General features: G+C 38.3%; 1 protein-coding gene across 1 annotated transcript in view; it reads right to left on the reverse strand.

Moving 5' to 3' along the window:
* Window positions 1-19,502, reverse strand: part of NCKAP5 (NCK associated protein 5) — a 334,186-nt gene that overhangs the window by 21,778 nt on the left and 292,906 nt on the right. The window contains exons 15-18 of the mRNA XM_066553937.1: window positions 9,305-9,619; window positions 6,999-7,135; window positions 5,568-5,697; window positions 2,839-3,026 (exon numbers count right to left, since the gene is read on the reverse strand). Coding sequence (XP_066410034.1) covers window positions 2,839-3,026; window positions 5,568-5,697; window positions 6,999-7,135; window positions 9,305-9,619 — 770 coding nt within the window. The remainder of the gene's footprint in view (window positions 1-2,838; window positions 3,027-5,567; window positions 5,698-6,998; window positions 7,136-9,304; window positions 9,620-19,502) is intronic.

Below are 19,502 nucleotides of genomic sequence, written 5' to 3' on the forward strand. Positions count from 1 at the left end.
AATTTAAGTGAAAGTTTTCTGCTGATGATTCAATGCATTTTATTCCTTTCTTTGAAATTGTGATTTGCTTTTCTCATTCAAAATTCTGCAGTGTGCCAAAGGATGACATAATTTCAGAATATGTTTTTCAGGTCAAGATAAAAGTAACATAAAATTAGTCTTAATGCCAAGAGAATTTAACCAGGATGCTGTTTAAGACAGTAACAGTAAGTATTTTTTCAATGTCTAAAAGCACTTTTTGATTCCTTAAACTGTCCCTGCAGTGTCCCTTTATCACAGTAATGGCCCATCAGCTGTTTCTCCTCTGAAGCTCCTGTACAGTACTTTTTTTGCTGATGAAATTTGCTGTGTATAAACTCTGGAGGCAATGCTGGAGGATGCACTGGTTGGGAAGGAGACAAATCAAATGCCAATTCTGGGCTAAGAGAGATTCCTGGCTGCCTCATTAGAGCCCCCAGCCTGCACCTCTGCCATCCTGGAGCTGTACAGCCCCATTTAATGGGCTCAGAGACTGGCTCAGCACAGTCAGCTTGCTCTTCAGACAAGCACTGTAAACTCATTTTGCCCATCAGGAGGCATTTTTGACACACATCTTTTGTTTGGTTTTTCCCAAGGCTTGACAAATGCCACTTGGGAATTAAATTCAAAGCCTGTACAACTCCCTGTTTCAAAATACCAAATACTATGCATGAAAGCTGCATTATTTTCCCCCCAAAATTTATACACCCAGATTTTTTAATTTGTGGGCCATAAGTGCCTTTGTCTCTGCTGTCCCCCTCTTTTTGTGGGTAATGTTGCAGATCACACAGCTCTGATTTAAACAGACTGTAGATCTTCTCCTGTTGGACAAACTACAGCTGAGAAAAATCTGCAGTGCTGTTTCAAACAAGGAGTTCAGGGCAACCTGCTTTTCATGGTTACTTCCCCTCATTTGTCATTCTGAAAAGTTTAATACTAATAGGCAAATCTCTAGTGCTTTATTGAGCTTCTGCTGTTCAGGGAGAGGCAATGCTGTTTGGAGAGCTATATCAGATCCTTAAAAAGCAAACTCAAGAGCTCCCCAACACGATGCATGAAAAATGCTGGTGCTGGCTGAGCTACACCTGATGCCTTTTGGTTAAAGGATGGAGTTTTACAGGATCCTGTTCAATGGCTTTCTTTAGGTTTTGAGGCTGATTGGGCACATTGCAGAGACATCATATACAAGAAATGCATGAAAAGAATTAATTAAAAGTAGATGCAACTCTGAGTCACTTTTCTATACTGGAACCAAATCTAATTGCTCTGTTAATAGCAAAAGACCTTGGCCTTCAGAAGGCAGAAATGATTTTTATGTATTTTTTCATATATATACACACATATCTATATCTATATATATATATACATATGCATGCATATATAATTCATCTCCTACACATAATTAAGCTCTGAATTTCTGGATGTTCAAGATGAGGAATTAAGTGGATGCTCAAATTGTTTTCCTGCACGTATCCTTCTTAACACCCTTCTGCTGCCCTTTTTTCTTTTCTTTTTCTTCCCAACTATGAAGTCAGATTATTTAAAATTGTTCTCTCTAATATGACCCACATGTATTAAAATGGAATCATATTCTGGGTACGAATGAAATTGGGTTGATTGGGAAATGAAGCACATACATTTCAGGATTTTTCTTTTGAAGTTTGTAGTCAATTTAATATTCAGTTAAGCAGGACTTTGATGCCAACAGGGTTGGAATAAATAAGGCTACTGCCATTTTGTTCTGCATATTCCTTCTGCAGATTTGGCACAGATTCCTGAAAGCTCTAAGACTCTAACTTTGGTTAATCACCTCTGACTTTGCAAGGCACAGTCATTTCCTGAAACTGAAAACTGGGATCTGGGAAGAGATAAAAATTCTTTTTCATTTATGCACTACACCAGTAAATTTCAAACCAGCAGCTCATTCCTTACTTTCTGCTACCACCTTTGTTTATAGTGTAACACTTCCAAAATGTGCTGAGTGCTACACACAGAAATAAAAGAGCTTGTGCCTGAAAAGAAGAGCTGGGGAAACAGACTGAACATGGAAGCAAAATGATTGCACTGGATCATGACTGGGCATCTCCACTTTCAAAGAAATTGGCTTGTTAGATCAAAGGAGAGAGGGAAGGGAGTGAGATGATGAGAGGAGAAAGCATGAGAACAGAGGAGGAAAACAACAGGTTGGAAAGTTCCTCTTCAGGGTTGCTGAGACTGTGTGATGCCATTTCAGTACTTACAGACACAGAAAAGGGAGTGGATTCACATGAAGTAAGAGGAGAAAACAAATTTGTTTCTGTTTAGCACTAAGGTCAACTAATCAGATCAGGACTGGTCTTCATCAAAATAATGTTTAAAACCATCAAATCTGACACAAAGATCTCAGAAGAAACCAGAATATAGGTGATTTCCATAGCATTATTTCATTTGAATTTTCAGGAATACTTCTCCAGAGTTTTAAGTAATTTAATCCATGTTGTTCTATATAAGCTGTCTAATTATATGTGGAGGAGCAGCCTTAAAAGATAAACCCTGTGTTTACTTGCTAGCTTTAAATTTCAACTCCTCACTAATGGTGGAGTACAAGCACTAGCCTGTCTCTACTTGTCAATTTTGTAAGTCTAATTCTGTGACAGGTGAGCATTCAAATGTAACATTCTGTTCTAAAAATATTCAGATCTTTACTCTTCTGCAGGTCACATTCTTTCCAAGTCTGCCTGGTTTTAGTAATCAATCAACACACTGGGGAAAAAAAGCAAAAGGGAAGTAAAAATAGTAATGAGCAAAATGAGAAATAATATAAAAATTACAGTAACTCACATTTGGGCTCTCCTTGGTCTTGCTATCTTTACTGGAAGCTCCACTCAGCTGCTCAATTAAACTGTAATGTGCTAATTGTTCAGGTCCATCCTCTCCAAAGTGGCCATAGAGACTGTGTTGGTATAAATCCAAAATTGACATTGGGTTCCCCAAAAACGACCTTCTTTGACTTTGTTTTTCCTGCACAGCTGCAAGAGATGTAACAAATAATATCATTATGACAGTCTACATAGATTTTAATGTAATTCTACAAATTTAAAATGTATTTAAATTGGTTTTTAAGGTATATGAAATTCAATGCAATAGAAACATTAAAAATACTACCTTCTAATTCTCCAATGCATATACAGGAGACTGTTCACACTTAATGTTTGAGCTGGAGGAGATAGTATGAGACAGACAGGATTAATTTCCTTTCTTTTCAAATTATAGACAAGGTGGTTAATTTGGGGGATCTTCCCACTTAATTATTTGCAGCAAGGTTTTGTTCTTCTCTTTTAATAGACTTACATGGCAGATGTGCTAAGTTCCTTTAGCATACCCTTCAGTCTGGATGTACTTGGGAGTTTTTTCCTTTTCACTACATTTTTAGTTAATGAATACAACAGCATAAAAAATACACAAGTAAGGTAAGAAAGTGGTGCTTGTTCCAGAGCCTGCTGTAGCACAACAACATTAGGAATAAAGCCCTGGTTTCTGAAGTCCAAGGCTGAAAACTCATTCAGAAGACCAAAATAAAACCAGGGGAATTTTCTGCAGCTTCATGAAAGCACACAGGAGACAGATGTTTATGTGAACATTAAGTTCTTTCCTCACAATTCTTGTTGCACAACTTGTTGCACAAACTCTGCTTTATAACCTACAGCCTTAGGAGAAGGTCTGCCTCCAATGCCTCTAACAGAATCACATCAGGGTAGAACAAATTTATAATATTGAAATCAAGACACTTTCATGGTTGGAAGAGAAGGATCTGGAATATTTGGCATATTACCTGTTACTCTACTGACCTTCTCCGTAACATTGGGCAATGCACTGGGAATCTCATGCTAAGCCCATTAAATCAACAAAAGTCTTATCATTGACTTTTAATAGCCTTTGCATTGGGCACTCAGTCTTTCTGTTCCCTGCTCATAAATGGAAAATGAAAATCATTCCAACATTATAATTGTGCAACCAGTGAGTTTGGGGATTTAGCTAATAAATGCAATTATCTATTCATATAGAAATATTCTCTGTGGATTTGCTGGAGCCCCTGCCTCAGCCTCATGGGGATGTTTTGAGGTTATATCAAAAGTGCATAAAGACACTGAGACCTCTGAACACAGAATGGGATAAAGTATGGTTGTTAATTCCATGTGAGAACAGCATTTAGAGAGCACAGAACAGAAACCCTGCCTATAAGGAATGAGCACAGCAGAAATACTTTTGCAATAATGTGTCATAATCTTCTATTTGCCTCAATCACAATTATGTATTTATTCTCTTACTGGCTCAAAAGGGAGGCATTTACACAAAATTAATGAATCTCTATGTAAGATGGTCACCCCAAGTCATGCTTAGATATCATTAAACTTGGAATCTGCTGCCATTTAAAGCAACTGTTAACACATGATAAAAATAGGGGTTTTTTTCCTGCAAATTGTGATGAATGCAGGAAAGGAAAAAGCTTATTTACTTCTTTAAAAAAACCACATTTATTGCACTAAAATATGCTTTATAAAAAGAAGTGTTTATGGGCTGACCAAAATGACTTGCAATATTTTCTACAGATTAAACCCACAAAGCTGCAGCACTAATGTAAATAAATGGTCCTAGCTTCCTATTCTGCTTACTCCCATGGAATCACAAGCACTGGAATAGCTCTGAAAATGCCAAATGTTGGAGACACTGAAGAGCCCAGCATGCAGCCAGCTGTGCTGCTCTCTGTGCCATCATCACCTGGTGATGGTGTTGCAGGTGCTGATCTCTGCCAGGCCAGCCTTGGGGCTGCTCAGGGCATCAGCTCCCAGGCTCTGGCCAGAATTCCCCAGCTGCAGGGATCCCTGGGCTGCAAGGACAAGGACAGAGCTGCCCTCCCCTCCCCAGGGCACACATCTGCACTGGAAAGTGGCTCTGAGCACAGCAGGCTGGTGATGGAGACAAGGCAGCAATTTCCCAGGTTATTAAACACACAGAAAACTATTATCTCAAGAAGTTCACTTAATGTATTTTTATCTACTGGAATTCAGTAAATTCCGAATTGCCATCAATTCTCACTAAAAGCTTTCTTACTTGAAAGCTGCAATATATACAGAGAGGAAAATGAGAGAGAGTTCACTGTGGCACCATAGCCAACATCACCTTGACACAGAGGTTGGGAAACTGTGGCCTTCACCACTGCATTATTTCAACTGGCTGTATAATAAAAAAAGAAAAAAAAAAGAAAACTATATTTATAGTCACCTTTCAATTTTGTAATAATGTAATTATTTTTATTTGCACCGCAGAGGTTTATGTATAAAAACCTACAAGTTAAGCCCGCACTAGCAAAAACTGTGGAAGAGGGGGAAAAAGAATTTACACATAATAAAAAGAAAAAGGTAATAAAAAGTTAATGGAATTTTAGACTGAAGAAAGATTTGGGGTTAGAAAGTGAAATCTAGACAGAAAGTTCAATGAAGGACACCGTCCGCTTCTGAGTCAGTGTGGAGATGAGGGACATACATCTTTATGTACCAATTTTCAATTACCTTGTCTGTTGCTCTTTGTTAACTCCACAAGAGTTTCCTCTGCAGCTCTAAAATAACTGGTTTTGTACTCTGGCTCTGGCTCACTGTCAGTGCTGCTCGCTGAGTACGTGCACACCCTTAGAGCTGGGTCCTACACAAAGAATGGTATGGTAGCAAGTCAGAAAATGCAAATATATCAAAATAATGCTGAAGATAATACTGAGAGCAGCAGATTTTATATTCATCATGCAGTATAAACAGGTAGTTCAACTGGGAAAGTCTGCATTACCAGCCTAACTCCTTCAAGTAAGTACTCATCAGTCTGATGTGGGGGAAATAATCCATTCTTGTCCTGCTACATCCCCTGAGACAGTCTGGCAGAAACAATCCACATTTTTACTTTTTTTTCTCCCCAATGTAACATTTTTTTCAATTGCACCAACATTTTTTGGGTAATTTTATCCAGCAAGTTTAATTTTAGTAGTTCTCTAGTATGTTTAATACAGTCTAGTTGTAACATGCAAAATTATCACACCACAAATAGTTTGCTGCAAGCAACTCTCCCTTAGTTCCCGGGTGATTCCTTTGCCAGCTCTTTCCAGGAAGCAGTATTATTGATTTTCTTCTGGGAATAAAGAGGAACACTGACAGCTCTGGACAGCTTCTAATCATGGAAGGCTCAAAGCATGCAGGAGCAGCAGCTCAGTACAATAAACCCTCCAGGCCTGATAGCGTTGGGGTGATGGCATGTACAAACACCACCCCCTGCCCCTACTCTGGTGGCTCTAGTGAGGGTTTAATTCTGTTTCTCTAAGAGGGATAATAATTTCCCCATCTTTCCATCCATGCTGCAGTTTTTAACTGTGCAGAAGGACATTTTTTGATAGGAATCACCCACTTGTGGAGAGGGAAGCAGAGCTGAGGATACCTGCATGCAGCCAGGAATGCCCAGCATTAGAGATTGCAAGTCAGCTTGCAAAACCCCACAGAAACCTGTGAGAGTACATACATGTTGGGAACATACTCTAGAGTATTTTCCTGTTCACAATACTTCCATAGCACCCCTCAAACTCTCATACAACACAGCCTTACAGACAAGGAAATCTAGTCCTGGGGAAAAAAAACATCCCAATCTCATGAAAAGCAACAAACAAGATCAACTCTCTAAAAGAGAAGAATGGGGTAAAAACTCTCAATTTCCTTTTCTAAAAGTGCCTGAGAGGATTTTAATTAAAACATGTTTATAACCAGGAGGACAAAGAACCTTTAGGTGCTGTATTATTATTACTGATAAATAATGAGAGAGTGAATGAAGGGTAAGGAAGTAATTGCAGCTGTTAGATTGTTAGTTACTCTTCACACCATATTAAAACACTGGCCATTAAAACACTGATACTCAACATTGGCCACAGTACCCATCTCATTTAAGAGATGCCACTACTTATTTTATACCTTTGGTTTGGTAGTTTTCTTGGGGGTACACTCTGGAAGAACTTCTCTATTTTCTACAGTCTCTTCGGTGTGGTCTAATGAGGCAGAGGTCACAGAACTTGCTTCTTGTTCACTTTGCTTTGCAAGGTTAATTATTCCTGAATTAAGGGAGACATTATTTAAATTCTAGGTCTCATCAGCATCTTCGTGATAGTGTGTCAATTATAATTCAGTAAAAGCTGGGAGCAAATTGTGATACTTTCATTATGTCCAATAATGTTTTACTACTCTAAGGAAGAACTTACTAAGTTACTGGAATAGTTCTAACTAAAGTAGCAGAATTTCATCCAAATCCGTTTCCAGTTAAAAAAGAAGACAAAGCCATGAATTTAAATCCCTTCCTTAGGTATAAAACATATACCCTTTCAACAACAAAACAACATTCAGTAACTACTTCCAGGCATTGTAGGATCTCCTCTGCTATTTCATGTTCTTAGAGAACAATCTTTTAATATAAATATAATTGGAAGTACCTTTCTAGCAGAAAGCCAGCTTTTTTATTTGCTATATTTGCACTATGCAAAATCGAATAATCAAAGAAGATATATGGTACATATGAAATAAAGTGATAATTGTAATTTGGATGAAAAAGTGAGGGAGAGAAGAATTGAATGAAGATAGTCTAGGTAAAGAATGAGCTGACCCCATCATCTGATGTATACTACTTTTTTGTAACATCTCTTCATGACAATTTAATTAAGATACAAACCTTACAAGGTTGGTGCAGTGAATATTAGCATTAAGATCAAAACAATCTTACTGCTACTGACTTCTTATGAAGCAATTCAATGCTTGCAGTTTCTGTTCAATTTGTTATAATGACAGTGTTTAATCATGGGCTCTACTCTGTAACACACTGCTGAATTGAGGTCACACATGTGGCCATTCAAGCATGCAGCACGTAATCTATAACTAAGATTTCTCTTCTGAATCCTTCTTAGCTGGACCATTAATTAACAGTACACTTATTTTAAAAGTAATAAGTATTAAAACATCTTTTATTCAGCTTTGATTTGAAACAAGCAAGGGAGTCTGCAATAAAGCATACAATGTGTGTTTGCAGCCTATTATACCACTACAATACTGCACTGGGAGCATTGCTAAATCAACTGAATTCTAAGATGTTTAATTAGAAACCTCCTGTTATGCATCCTATGGACATACAAGAGAGGCTTCTCTCCTCCTAGGTTCAATATATGTCAGCTCATTTAGGAGAACATATATTTGATGGCCTTAAACTAAGCCAAACTTGATATTTAACCTTACATGCTAATTACACAGAATCTCTCTTATAGAGGGATACAGATTTATACAAGTTAAATACTCACAAGTTCTACAAGAGCAATAACTGGACTGACAAAGTGCTAATCACCATGACCCAAATAAATGAGTGACATTGCATTTGGTCATGATAAAACAATACCCTTCTCCATTAAACTAATCACTTTTAGTGGGCTTTCTGCTGTATCTGTTGTGCTGACTATGACAATTTCCCTATTGTTAATGTTACATGATTTTTAATGCTATTAAAATATATATTAATAACTCCAAAGCCTTCAAAAAACTTATATAAATAGTCAAATTTTTTTATAAAAAATGCACAGGCTTCAATGGAACTATTTACCAATACAAAGTTATTTTCTGGAGCTTTGACATGTTGCCAGTCCTTTTATACCTTTGTCAGCTCTTGTTTTACAGCTTAAACACACACGTAGCTCATAAGTGAGAGTCAGGTACTTTATGTTCATACACAGAAATGTGTTTGTATGATGTGGTAAAGTAATGAGAGCCTTGTTTGAGGTCAAGGCCATATGTTCAGTGGGACAGAATTTATGCATTGAGGCCAAATGAGTCTTTAGCTCAAATCCAGTATCAAAAGCAAGTCTTTATGAATTTGTCTTTTCTATGTCACAACATGGTTGTGCTTTGTACTTTGTACAGTGTGATCCTGAATATTGCTGAACATCCATATTCTTTTTCAAGTCAAGGAAAGGCTGTCATATGGCTTTTTTTCTTCAAGTACTGTTTCTTGAGAAAAGGCTTTAAGTACTAAACTAATTTTTCTTTCTCAGATAAGCATTTCGTATAACAAAATTTCCATACGGCTCAGGTCACAAACTTGTTAACCTTACGCATTCATAAGGAGAGTATCTTCTGCTCCACAATTAACATTTCTCTTATCAATTGCCATTATTACAGCATTTCTGCTAATCAAAACAGAGTCCAAGGCAGAAATAACGTGATTTTCAGTGTAATTGACATTTTACCTGAGGAGGCTGGTTTGGGAAGGCGACTTTGAAAAGGTCGTATCCCTTTGGCAGTCATGGCCGGATCAGATGTTGAGTGACTAATTACACTTTCCACAGACTCCTGGCTCTTAGCTGCTGAAGGCACTTCTCTCTCAAGAGTTTTGGCTTTTACTGAAGGAGCTGCAAGAGGAACTTGCTCAGGTGCTGCAAAGATTCCCATTTCCAAGGGTGACTCTTGCTTAGAAATGTGTCTCCCCGTTGATCGGTTCCCCGAGTCAGGCAGGGGGAAGGTTCCAATGCCGCTGTCCAGCGTCCTCATCTGGCAGCAAGACTCTAAGGCACAGGAAATTGGTGTGATGGGATAGAACTAAAGGTATTTAAAGCCAGGGAAAGGATCTAGGGGGAAAAAAGGGCCTCTTCAAGGGAAGGGAAACATTTTGCATTTTGTGAGTGTGCTGTTACCTGTCACTAGAAAGCTTTTGACACTTTGTCTAACTGAGTACAAGGAAATCCCTGTTGAGGTGCAGTGAAATTAAGCATTGACACTGGCCTGCTGTGGAGCAACAGTGTGACAATGGCTAAGTGAGGCAGGTCCTGGAAAGCAATTACAGATGAAATTTTAAAATCATTTAGTTTGAAAGCCCACAGAATGTTTGGAGAGTACCAGTGTGAGGGATGGAGTAGTGCAATATATTCCTTCCAACATCAACCCATTCTCCACAAAGTTTTGGCCTCTCCACACCTGTGTTTTGCTAATTGCTTCTCACACAAGAAGGTGTTAATCGAGATGTATGATGTATTCTTACACAAAATTAAGATTTAGAGAATTTCTTAGAGATACCCATCTCTCAGAGCATCCTGCAAACCTTGGACAGCACAGCCCTGCCTTTGTTTACCTCGTCACACTCTGGTCTGCACATCCCAGTTTGGGTAAGTGTCCACAATGCCAGGCAGGGATACCTTTAATACATTTTTTGGAAGCACTGTGGTCCCACACAGCCCTCTGGCCTATTCATCCTATTGGAAAGATGCTGTACAAACCATGGAACAGGTTCAGGTGTAGCTGTGTGCTCACTGCTATTTGAGCAACCAGGATGTACAGGCAACCCCCCTGCCCTCTCATTCTCTATCAGTTTCCAGAGAATTCCCTTTTGTTTCTAAAAGGGGCAAACAATGTTGAAGAGCCAGTGATGGCAAGGTCCTTCTGAGAGCTATAAACACCAAGGAGGGAACTTCAGCACTAATGGCTGGAAAATGAGCATAATTTAGGTTAAATGTCTGGAAAGATCCCTTGACAGCAAGATCTTAAGTCTGTGGCAGACAATCCCAGAGGAAGCAAAGGAATTTGCTTTGAACAATTTAAGGCTACACTAGACTAAAGATATACTGCACTGAACAATTGTACTCTAGCAGGAGATGCAGAACATGGCCCAATATATCTTCTCCATCTCTATTTTACATGTTTCTGAGTATTGACTTTTTTTTATGATATGTCCAATTGTTATTTAAGTCAGTTGTAGTTGGCAGTGCTCTCTTAAGTAATTTTCATTGTTTTTTTCCTCTGCAATGTTTCTAATACTCTCAAAAATTTGGAAATATTTCTCCCCTGTGGGTTTTGCCTATTTGTTTTTGAACTAAGAACATTACCATAGTCATTCTTGTTAAATATCTTCATCTCAATGGGCCTTTCTTGATAACAAGTAAGAAACTACTTACAGATACATTAAATATGTATTTCTATTTCATGGTTCTTGAGAAAAGAGAAGCAGCCTATATTTATGTGGTCCTCCTTGCCTTATCCTCATCACTCAGGATCAAAGAAGGACTGGAATTCCTACTGAGCACCTGCACCTTACAGGGCCTGGCTGAGCTGCAGTGGCAGAGTCTCTCTGCATTGTCTTTTAAAAGGGCAATAAGTGACTCTGATTTCCCTCACACAATTACTGCATGCCAATAATTTCTCTCCAAAGGAGATAAGGTGTGGAAGCCATGCCTAGCTAGCACCTGCATTTTCAATCACATTTTTGCATTAATGTATCATAATGATTTTTGGAGTTGATGAAGGTTTTCCAGGAAGCATGAAGATAAAAAAAAAGGATTATATTTGGTTCTGCTGCATCAAAAGGAGGTATCCCATCTACTGAACCCTCTGATCTCAGCTACACTTACTCAAACTTTTTTTTTGTTTGCTTGTTTTTGAATAGCAAAATACCTAGATAGAAGTGGGAGTGTGGAAAAGCAATTTAAAATGCCAGGTGTTGCCCTTGCCATTTTTCTGAAGATAATCAAGCTGAAACAGCATGTTAGCTCATGGACAGGCAATTCTTCAACTAAGGACTGTTGGTGAGAGAGTTAGCAAAAAAGGGAAATATGGAATAGAAAAGGATTCCTGTTATCTGCCTCTCAACCAAGAGACATCTGAGCAACCCTGGTTGTGTTGGTGAGGCAGAGAGACACAGAGTAAACTAAAAACATAAAAAACACAGAAGTCTGAGGAGTCTCCCCTCTCCTGTTTGTATGGTCAATGTGAGACCTGATTTGGAGCCCATTTCCACAGGGACTCTGAAGGATCTTTTAGTGCTGTTTCCCTTCTTACAATTCTCTAAGAAATGAAAAAGTAATTCCCTCAAAATTATTACAGAAAAATTAAAGAGGATCAAAATGTATATCAAAAAGCAGAGCTACAGCCTTGGCTAAGGAGAATTGGAAGATGGAAACTTTTATTTTCTGAGGGCATTTCTTGAAATGACACATGGATTTCTCTTGCCCACTACTACCTTGTGTACATCTAGGAATAGACCATGAAAACAATGGCAGAGAATCAAAAGAAATTAATAGTGAGAGCCAGACTTCCAAGATGTACAGTCTCCTGCTGTTTCCAAAATAATTGGGAGAGTGATGAAGGAGCACACACCAGTGGTATCACATTTAATTAAAAGGAAAAAAAGTTTTAATCAATTATATTCTTCCTTCATAGAGACTTTATCCATGATAGAGGAAATATACCAGGTGGAAAACAGATTTTTAAAGCACCTCACACAGCTCAATTTTTAGTTCTGAAAAACCACAAAAGGGTCTGGTTTTCAAAGTGCTCAATGCTTGGCAGCTCCCATTGCGACACTTAGAGATGGTTTTTTGGAAAATTCTGTGACTTAGCTATATTGAACAATCCTCAAAAAACTGGTCCTAAATCCAGAGGAAACCACAAAATTCTTTGTGGATTTTTATTTATTTTTATTTTTCATTACTGAAAGTAACTAATTCACCCCTAAATCTATATAATAAAAAATAAAAAATATCTTTCAGAACAATTTGTATTACTGAAAGAATAGATATACATTAGCTTATGCTTTAAAAAAATTTTTGTGAAGCAACTGCAAAATAAAAAGTACTTTATACATCCCAGTGACAGCTTTCAAACAGCTTCATGGCCCATCTGATTTCATCAGCTGCACTGACACTTCAAATTACTGTTATCAGCAAGAGCTGCACAAGACTACATAATGAAAATATGTAAAAGTTAAATCTCTGGTGCTGTGACAGTACCACTCAGTAGATGAAAAATGACTCCATGAAACATTAAAGTCTGGGAAGAGTTATATATGAGCTTAATTACTTTTGCTTGAGAATTCTTCCTGGCATACCAGCCAAATTCCTTGCCTGTGTCTGATTTTTTTTTTCTTCCTCTTTCTTTGCCAGGAAAGAGAGAAGCTCACAGAATGGTATTGATGTTATAGTGGACATCTACATTGGCTTTATAGTGGATAGACTCATCACCAGCCATTTCTCTGAATAATCAGACTAGAATCAAAAGCCTGAAATAACCCCTCCCCTTTCTCTCATCATGGGGATTTGAGTCTGGACCTAAAACAAAGTCCTTGGAAGTCCTACTGCAGAGGAACAATTCCAAACTGAAAACAGAAACAAGGAAGAATTTCTATTTCCTGGAGGTCAAGAAACTCCTGACTGCACGGGAACTTCTTGATGCCAGGGTGTTGTAAGAGCTCAGTGGAAAATTTGAGGGAGACCTTTAATGTTAAGAAGCCTCTTAACCCCAGGAAAAAAAAGGAGTTAACATTGCATAGAAAGTTTTCTGAAAGTTTTCTGAACTACTTCTCAATAATTTTCAAATTTAATATTTTCACGTGCAAGATGATCGTGCAGTTCATGTGCTCCATCAGCTGGACACCACAGCAATTTGTGCAGCTGGACAATGCTTTGCAATAGTGCATCATCACTGGTGCTTCACCAGCATTTTCTGGTGTCAGTAGGTCACCAATGTCTCTTCAACCCAGAGTCAGCACCCAAATTAGAGATGGAATAAAAAGAATCTGTGAAAACTCTGCACCACTCTGAGGATCTGCACAAGAGGAGAGTAGGAAAGGGACATACACTCAGGCTGGCAGGTATAAGGAAAAACAACTCTAGCAGCTCATTCTGTAGGGGTTTTTTTACATTTTCCTCTGAAATGCAAAAATTAAAGAGTTGGAAGTAAACATACCCCACTGATAAGAACTGACAGCTTAGAATTAATAGAAGTATTTTAGGGCATTCTCCTGAGCGTAGATAATTTAAAAATGCATCTTAAATACCAGCAACAAATCATTAAACCTAATTATTCTTCAACTTCTTTTTTATTTCTTCTGAAACATTTGCCACAAAGATATCAGAAACACATCAGCTCCATCTCAGAAAGCATCCTTGGTACCATTCATTGGAGCCAGGAAGAGAATACCCAGGGAAGCTGAGTGCTGACCCTGCTTTGTGCTCCTTCAGAAGTGCTGCTCTGGGTCACTGTGAGGCTGAGGGGAGCTCTCCCTCTGAGCTGGTACCATGCTGCTTTATGCTGCTTCACAGCACCCTCCTCTGCTCCTCTTTTCATGCAATGCATGTGAAAGGAAAATAAATGGGGGGGGGAATAAAAGGAAGCGTAGAACAGCTCCTGTGAAGGGAATTGCTTCCAGCACAACATAAGAAATGTGGGTCCAGCCCTGATTAAGTTCTACACTGATGGTTGCAAAATGGGGTATTAAAACAAGCAATGGAGCAAAATCCATCCCACTTTTAGATTAGGGATGTGTTAGTCTTTCTAATGTTGAACCTATGGTTGAGTCCTAGCCCACAATGAAGAGGTTTTATGAATTTCATAAAAGAGAAGACATAAGATGGTGACATATCTTTTGAACAAAGCTTCTGATTATACTTTTCTTCAATAATGTGAAAACATGCTTTTGCTAAGGGGGACATAATGCCACATGTTATTGCAAACAAACCTTTAACTGAATAACTGGGGAGTGTTTCATAATGTCTCCTCAGGTAAAGTAAAGATTCACATTCTAATAAAGTCTTTTTATGTTGCATCCTAAATGAGTTTCACAGATGCTCAGTCTATTCACAAATCACATACAAGTCCTGCTTTACACAGGGACTGTTACACTGCTGAGAAGTCTATAAAATAACTCATGGTTATTTTGACCACCTATTTAAAACAATATGTGAGTTTTTCTATGATTCTTGAAAAATCCATAAAAATCTTTACAGAAACCACAAGATGCCAAATTTTACCCACAGAGCTAAAGTAAGGCATCAATCAGCAGTTCTACTGAACAGGTATTTGAGCATAAATACAGCATCACTCAAAATGGTGAGGCAATTCCCCTACTTTGAATTACATAATGAGAGGACACATTCCTGGATGGTGGCACAGAGGAAAGGACTTCCAGGCTGGAGAGGAAATAATTACAGGTCCTGGTGTGCTGTAACTGCAGTTCTGCCTCTCTGCCCACTTTGCCACGAGTGACAGAAGGCAGCTGCCTCTTAGTGCAGCTTGAGGGGACTGAGAATCCCAGAACAACCTCAGCCATTCCCCACCATGAAATACACTGATGGCTACCAGATGCAATTACTGCAAACAGACCCTATTTCTACTTCAAATGACACATAAACAGTTTCTTTTTGGAGGCTTTATGTTACTTATCTTCGATGGCCAATCTACCTTAACATTAAAAATAAACAGCAACAAAGAGGACAAATGTATTTTATGTCAGAAAGATCACAGGTAGTTCTGCTTGCATCAGGCTTTCTAGGCATAAGGCTAGTAGCACAGGGACATATTTTCTTTAAAAGAAGCAGCCCACCTCATGAAAAATGTGGAAACCTCCCCTGTGTTCACCACTACAGCTGGTTTGAGATATTCCTCACATAAATTTTCAAGTTTTGGCCTACAAAACTGTACATGATTGACAGAAATTTCAGCTGAAATCTTTAAGTATCAACCAGAATTCTCCACAGAAAGCAGGCATTTTCAAGAAAAAAAAAATCAGTCAAAAATAGCTCTGTATCAAGAACAGTTTCGCTGGGAAATTTCCAGCAAGCTGTTTTCAGAAGTACAGACTCAAGCCTCGACAGGTTTTGAGAGGTAAATAACACTGAATAGGCCTTCTTCAAGAAGGTATCCAGAACACTAAAAATGGAAGGCTATAGTTCCTATCAGTAACAGAATAAACAAATTCTCACAAATTTCTTTGCATTAGAAAGTTCAAAAGTTTCCACTAAGCTGTCACGGGGAACCAGATAACATCTACTGGCTTTCTTCTGGAACACAAAGGGAGTATAGTTTCCCCTAGCATTTTGAAACATGTCAAATTAAAAATTAATCGATTTTATTTTTTTTTCTTTTCAGAAGAATATTTCTAATGTTGATAGGTCCCTGCAAAATTCTTTCAGAAGTTAATAAACATCTTTAAGGTACATGTGGCATTGGCAGGAAGAAGTTAAACTACAGATGGCAAAACAGATCTCTTTATTTGCACATCCTTCTCTTCATCTGCAATGCTAAAGCAACCACAAAAAAAAAGAAAATGCATTTCTGCCAAATCGATGTCAATTTAAAGTAGATTATTCCTTCTGGGTTTACACTATAATTTGATCCAGCTGATCAAAGATGAGTGCATTATAGTTTTCTATCTAAACTGAGGTACAATCAGTGTGCAAAATTAAAAAACCCAAAGGCTATCCAAGGTAAAACTAGAAAAGACTCAACTTTTCACAGCCCTACACTCCCATGGGCACTGCACTGGAGGCATGGGATTATTTCCAACATATACTAAGGAAGGATAAATTGGAGGAGGACTGTGCTGTGTATTTTCAAATGATGGAACTTCATTCATGGCTACTTGAATCTGGGATTACAATTTATGCCTATTTATAATAACAATAAACTAAATAAATACAGCCTTTACCAACTTATTCAGTGTTTTTTCTATATTCGTCCTAGTCACGCTTTATTTTGCAAAACCCACAAACTTCAATATGTCATTTATCCAATAAATTGTCAGCTGTCTTCACAGTTTTCCATGACCACAATCCCATCTGAAGTGTATTTTCTGAGTTGAAACAGATAATTGCTGCCTCATTATAATTCCAGTCCCATCTTAAAATACATTTCCACTAGTAAGTCAAGATTAGCTTTAATTATTAGGGAATACTAATGATCTTGTAGTCCAATTTAGCAGTTATCTATGGACTTTTTTTTCTTTCAACAAATGCTTCCTATCCTCCTCCAGGCATTTAGGTCTGGTCCCTGCATGCTTGTAATGGTGGCAAGCTATGTGGAATAGTGCTGTTAAAGAGGACAAAATGAGCTGGAGAAGGAACTTGGATAGTTTTTTGAATTTTCTACTCCACATCTCTAAGTGTCTATTAAATACAAAAGGTGCATGTGCAGTTTTCCAGCTGGGGAAGTCTCACAGCCAATGGCACCTGGAATTATCTCTCTTGTATTATGCTGTTATATTTTCTTTCTAAAAATCTCCTCGCTGTTCTCAGGAGACAGGATATTAGGAATAGATACTATTTTAATCCTACTAGAAAAGATATATTGAGACTTATAATTCATTTGAAGAGCAGCTTGAAGCTCTGTGTAAAAGATAATTATATGAAGACTGGGTGCAGCCTGGTTGTCAATGGGGCCAGCCTAGAAATTCTTTGTGGAGCTATTCCTCTTTTCTGGTTGTATATCCCCCTTTGGCTTTACACTGCCAATCAGCCTTACAACTTTGCAACTATCTCTGAGAAAGTTACAGATGAGTAAGAGCTGAGAAGAAGGAGAAGTCCTCACATCTCAAGCAAGGTGTGAATCCACGGTAAGCAACAGGTCTGCTGCCATGCAGGAATGGAGCTTTCCCAGGCTTTTTCACTGAGCAGATCCTTCTGCTTCCCTCAGAAATGTGAAGGTGGGGAGCCAGCAATCAGACAGTGTCAGGAACACCTTCCTGGGGATGGCTCATTCAAGGTATGGGTGAATGCTCCTCTTCTAACAGGAAGGACACATCCCAGCTCTCAGAAATGCTGCCTGTAACCAGCAAAGCCCCAGACAGGATGGTTTGTTATCTACCCAGGTGCTAAGGGCTGCCCTCAGCCATGCCTTTCCCATGTCACCACAGGCCTTCATCTCTCTCACTTTATGCCCCAGTTCTTCCCATTAAAACACAGAGCTAATCCCACTTCTCATCCCTGGAGTGCTGCCACGAGGATAAAGGAAGTGGATGTTTGGCAGTCAGAGCATAACCAACCTGCAATGCCTGCCATGAATAATGCTTGTGCACAGATACCTCCACTCAGCTTTTCTGGAGCTTGTTCAGGAATTAACAGCCAGCTGCAAAATACTTACAAGAAGCATTAAGACTGGGGTTTTGCTGGTATTATTAGAGGCAGCTGGTTTATTTTAAGAATAACTGCATTAAACCAGAGTTAGAGAAGTGGTCACACAGCATCTCAGAGACACGGGCTGCACACAGTGCCCAGGGGAGCATTTGGCTGTTCCATGTAGGGCTGCTTTCACTGGTGACTGGGCTGGAGGCATTTAAGGATAACAGGATGGAAGCACTGATTTACTTGCTGTTAAGCAACTCTCTTATAAATTGGAGTTTGGTTTCACTCACAGTGAGATACTTTCTTTGATTTCTATTCCCAACAGATAGGACTAGGGATAGTGCTTTAAGCAAAAACGCTGTCTTTGGTAAACATGGACCGGTTTCTAAGTGCATAGGAAGCTCTGGGTTTTGCAAATGCACTAGAGAACGTGCTATATTTATTCTGTAACATCACTGCTTTTTGTTTGTTAGTACAAAAAAATACTGAAATTAAAGCCACATGAATAGTAAATGAAGCTTTAAATAATTTATTTTTAGTTTTGCCCTGCAGATGGCTTTACTTAAGGGCACTGCTAACAATCACTTAAAATATACATGCACAGCTGAAAAAAACCCTGATTTTATTTCTTAATTAATGAAAAACTATTAACAGAGTGAGAGCACAAAGCTTTAAGTAACTTTTAGGTGCACTAGAATCCTTCCATTCTGGTACCTAAATTCAGCTCCTCCAAACCAGCTGAATCAATGTGGAACTAAGTGCAGGCAAGCGGGAGCTGGTAAGAAACCATCATGATTTGAAGCCAGAAGAATGAACTCAGATTTTTTTTCAGGAATTCTGGTTTTTTGCAAAAAATGCATGCCACATTACATGGTGCTACAAAAACACCATTAGGATGACAGCTTTGAAACAACATACTGGACCTCTGCTTGTTAAAGAAAGGAAGTAAAGAAATTATTCACTGTAAATATATTGATTGATTTCCTTTTCTTTTCCTAACAGTGAACTGTCCAAACACTGAAATATTGAGTTGATCTAGTACTAAAAACTATGCACTAATTGTATAGGTATTATTTCTCTCTTAGAGTGATTTTTTTTGAAGACTCTGTTTTTCTATGATCTCCAATTATGACTAATTGCATAATCATATGTCAACAATTCAGGTGTCAGACTGAAGACATGAATCAAAGCTCAAACTCAATTAAAAACAGCAAAAAAATTAGCAATAGGCATCCTATCCTCAGAGTGAGAATCTGGAAAGGCATATGCCAATACAGCTCAAACTTAACTGATAATTCAGGTAAAAATGTATTTTTCATAAAAGTTATACTAGATTTCACTGTAGAAAAGGAGCATAAAGTCCCTGTGAGCACAGATGAAACATGTTTAAAATAACACATCCTCACTAGAAATGCTTTTCAGTTTGCTCAGTTGTACTTCAGCTATATGAATTAATGGGAAATGCATGACTGAAGTTTCATACACACATCCACAGATGGCCCTTGCCAGGAGCAAAAAAAACATGTAAAGTAAAAAAGTTTTAAACAGAAGGACTCACACTGCT

Source organism: Molothrus aeneus, chromosome 7 (assembly GCF_037042795.1).
Source record: "Molothrus aeneus isolate 106 chromosome 7, BPBGC_Maene_1.0, whole genome shotgun sequence".
NCBI classification, from domain to species: Eukaryota; Metazoa; Chordata; class Aves; order Passeriformes; family Icteridae; genus Molothrus; species Molothrus aeneus.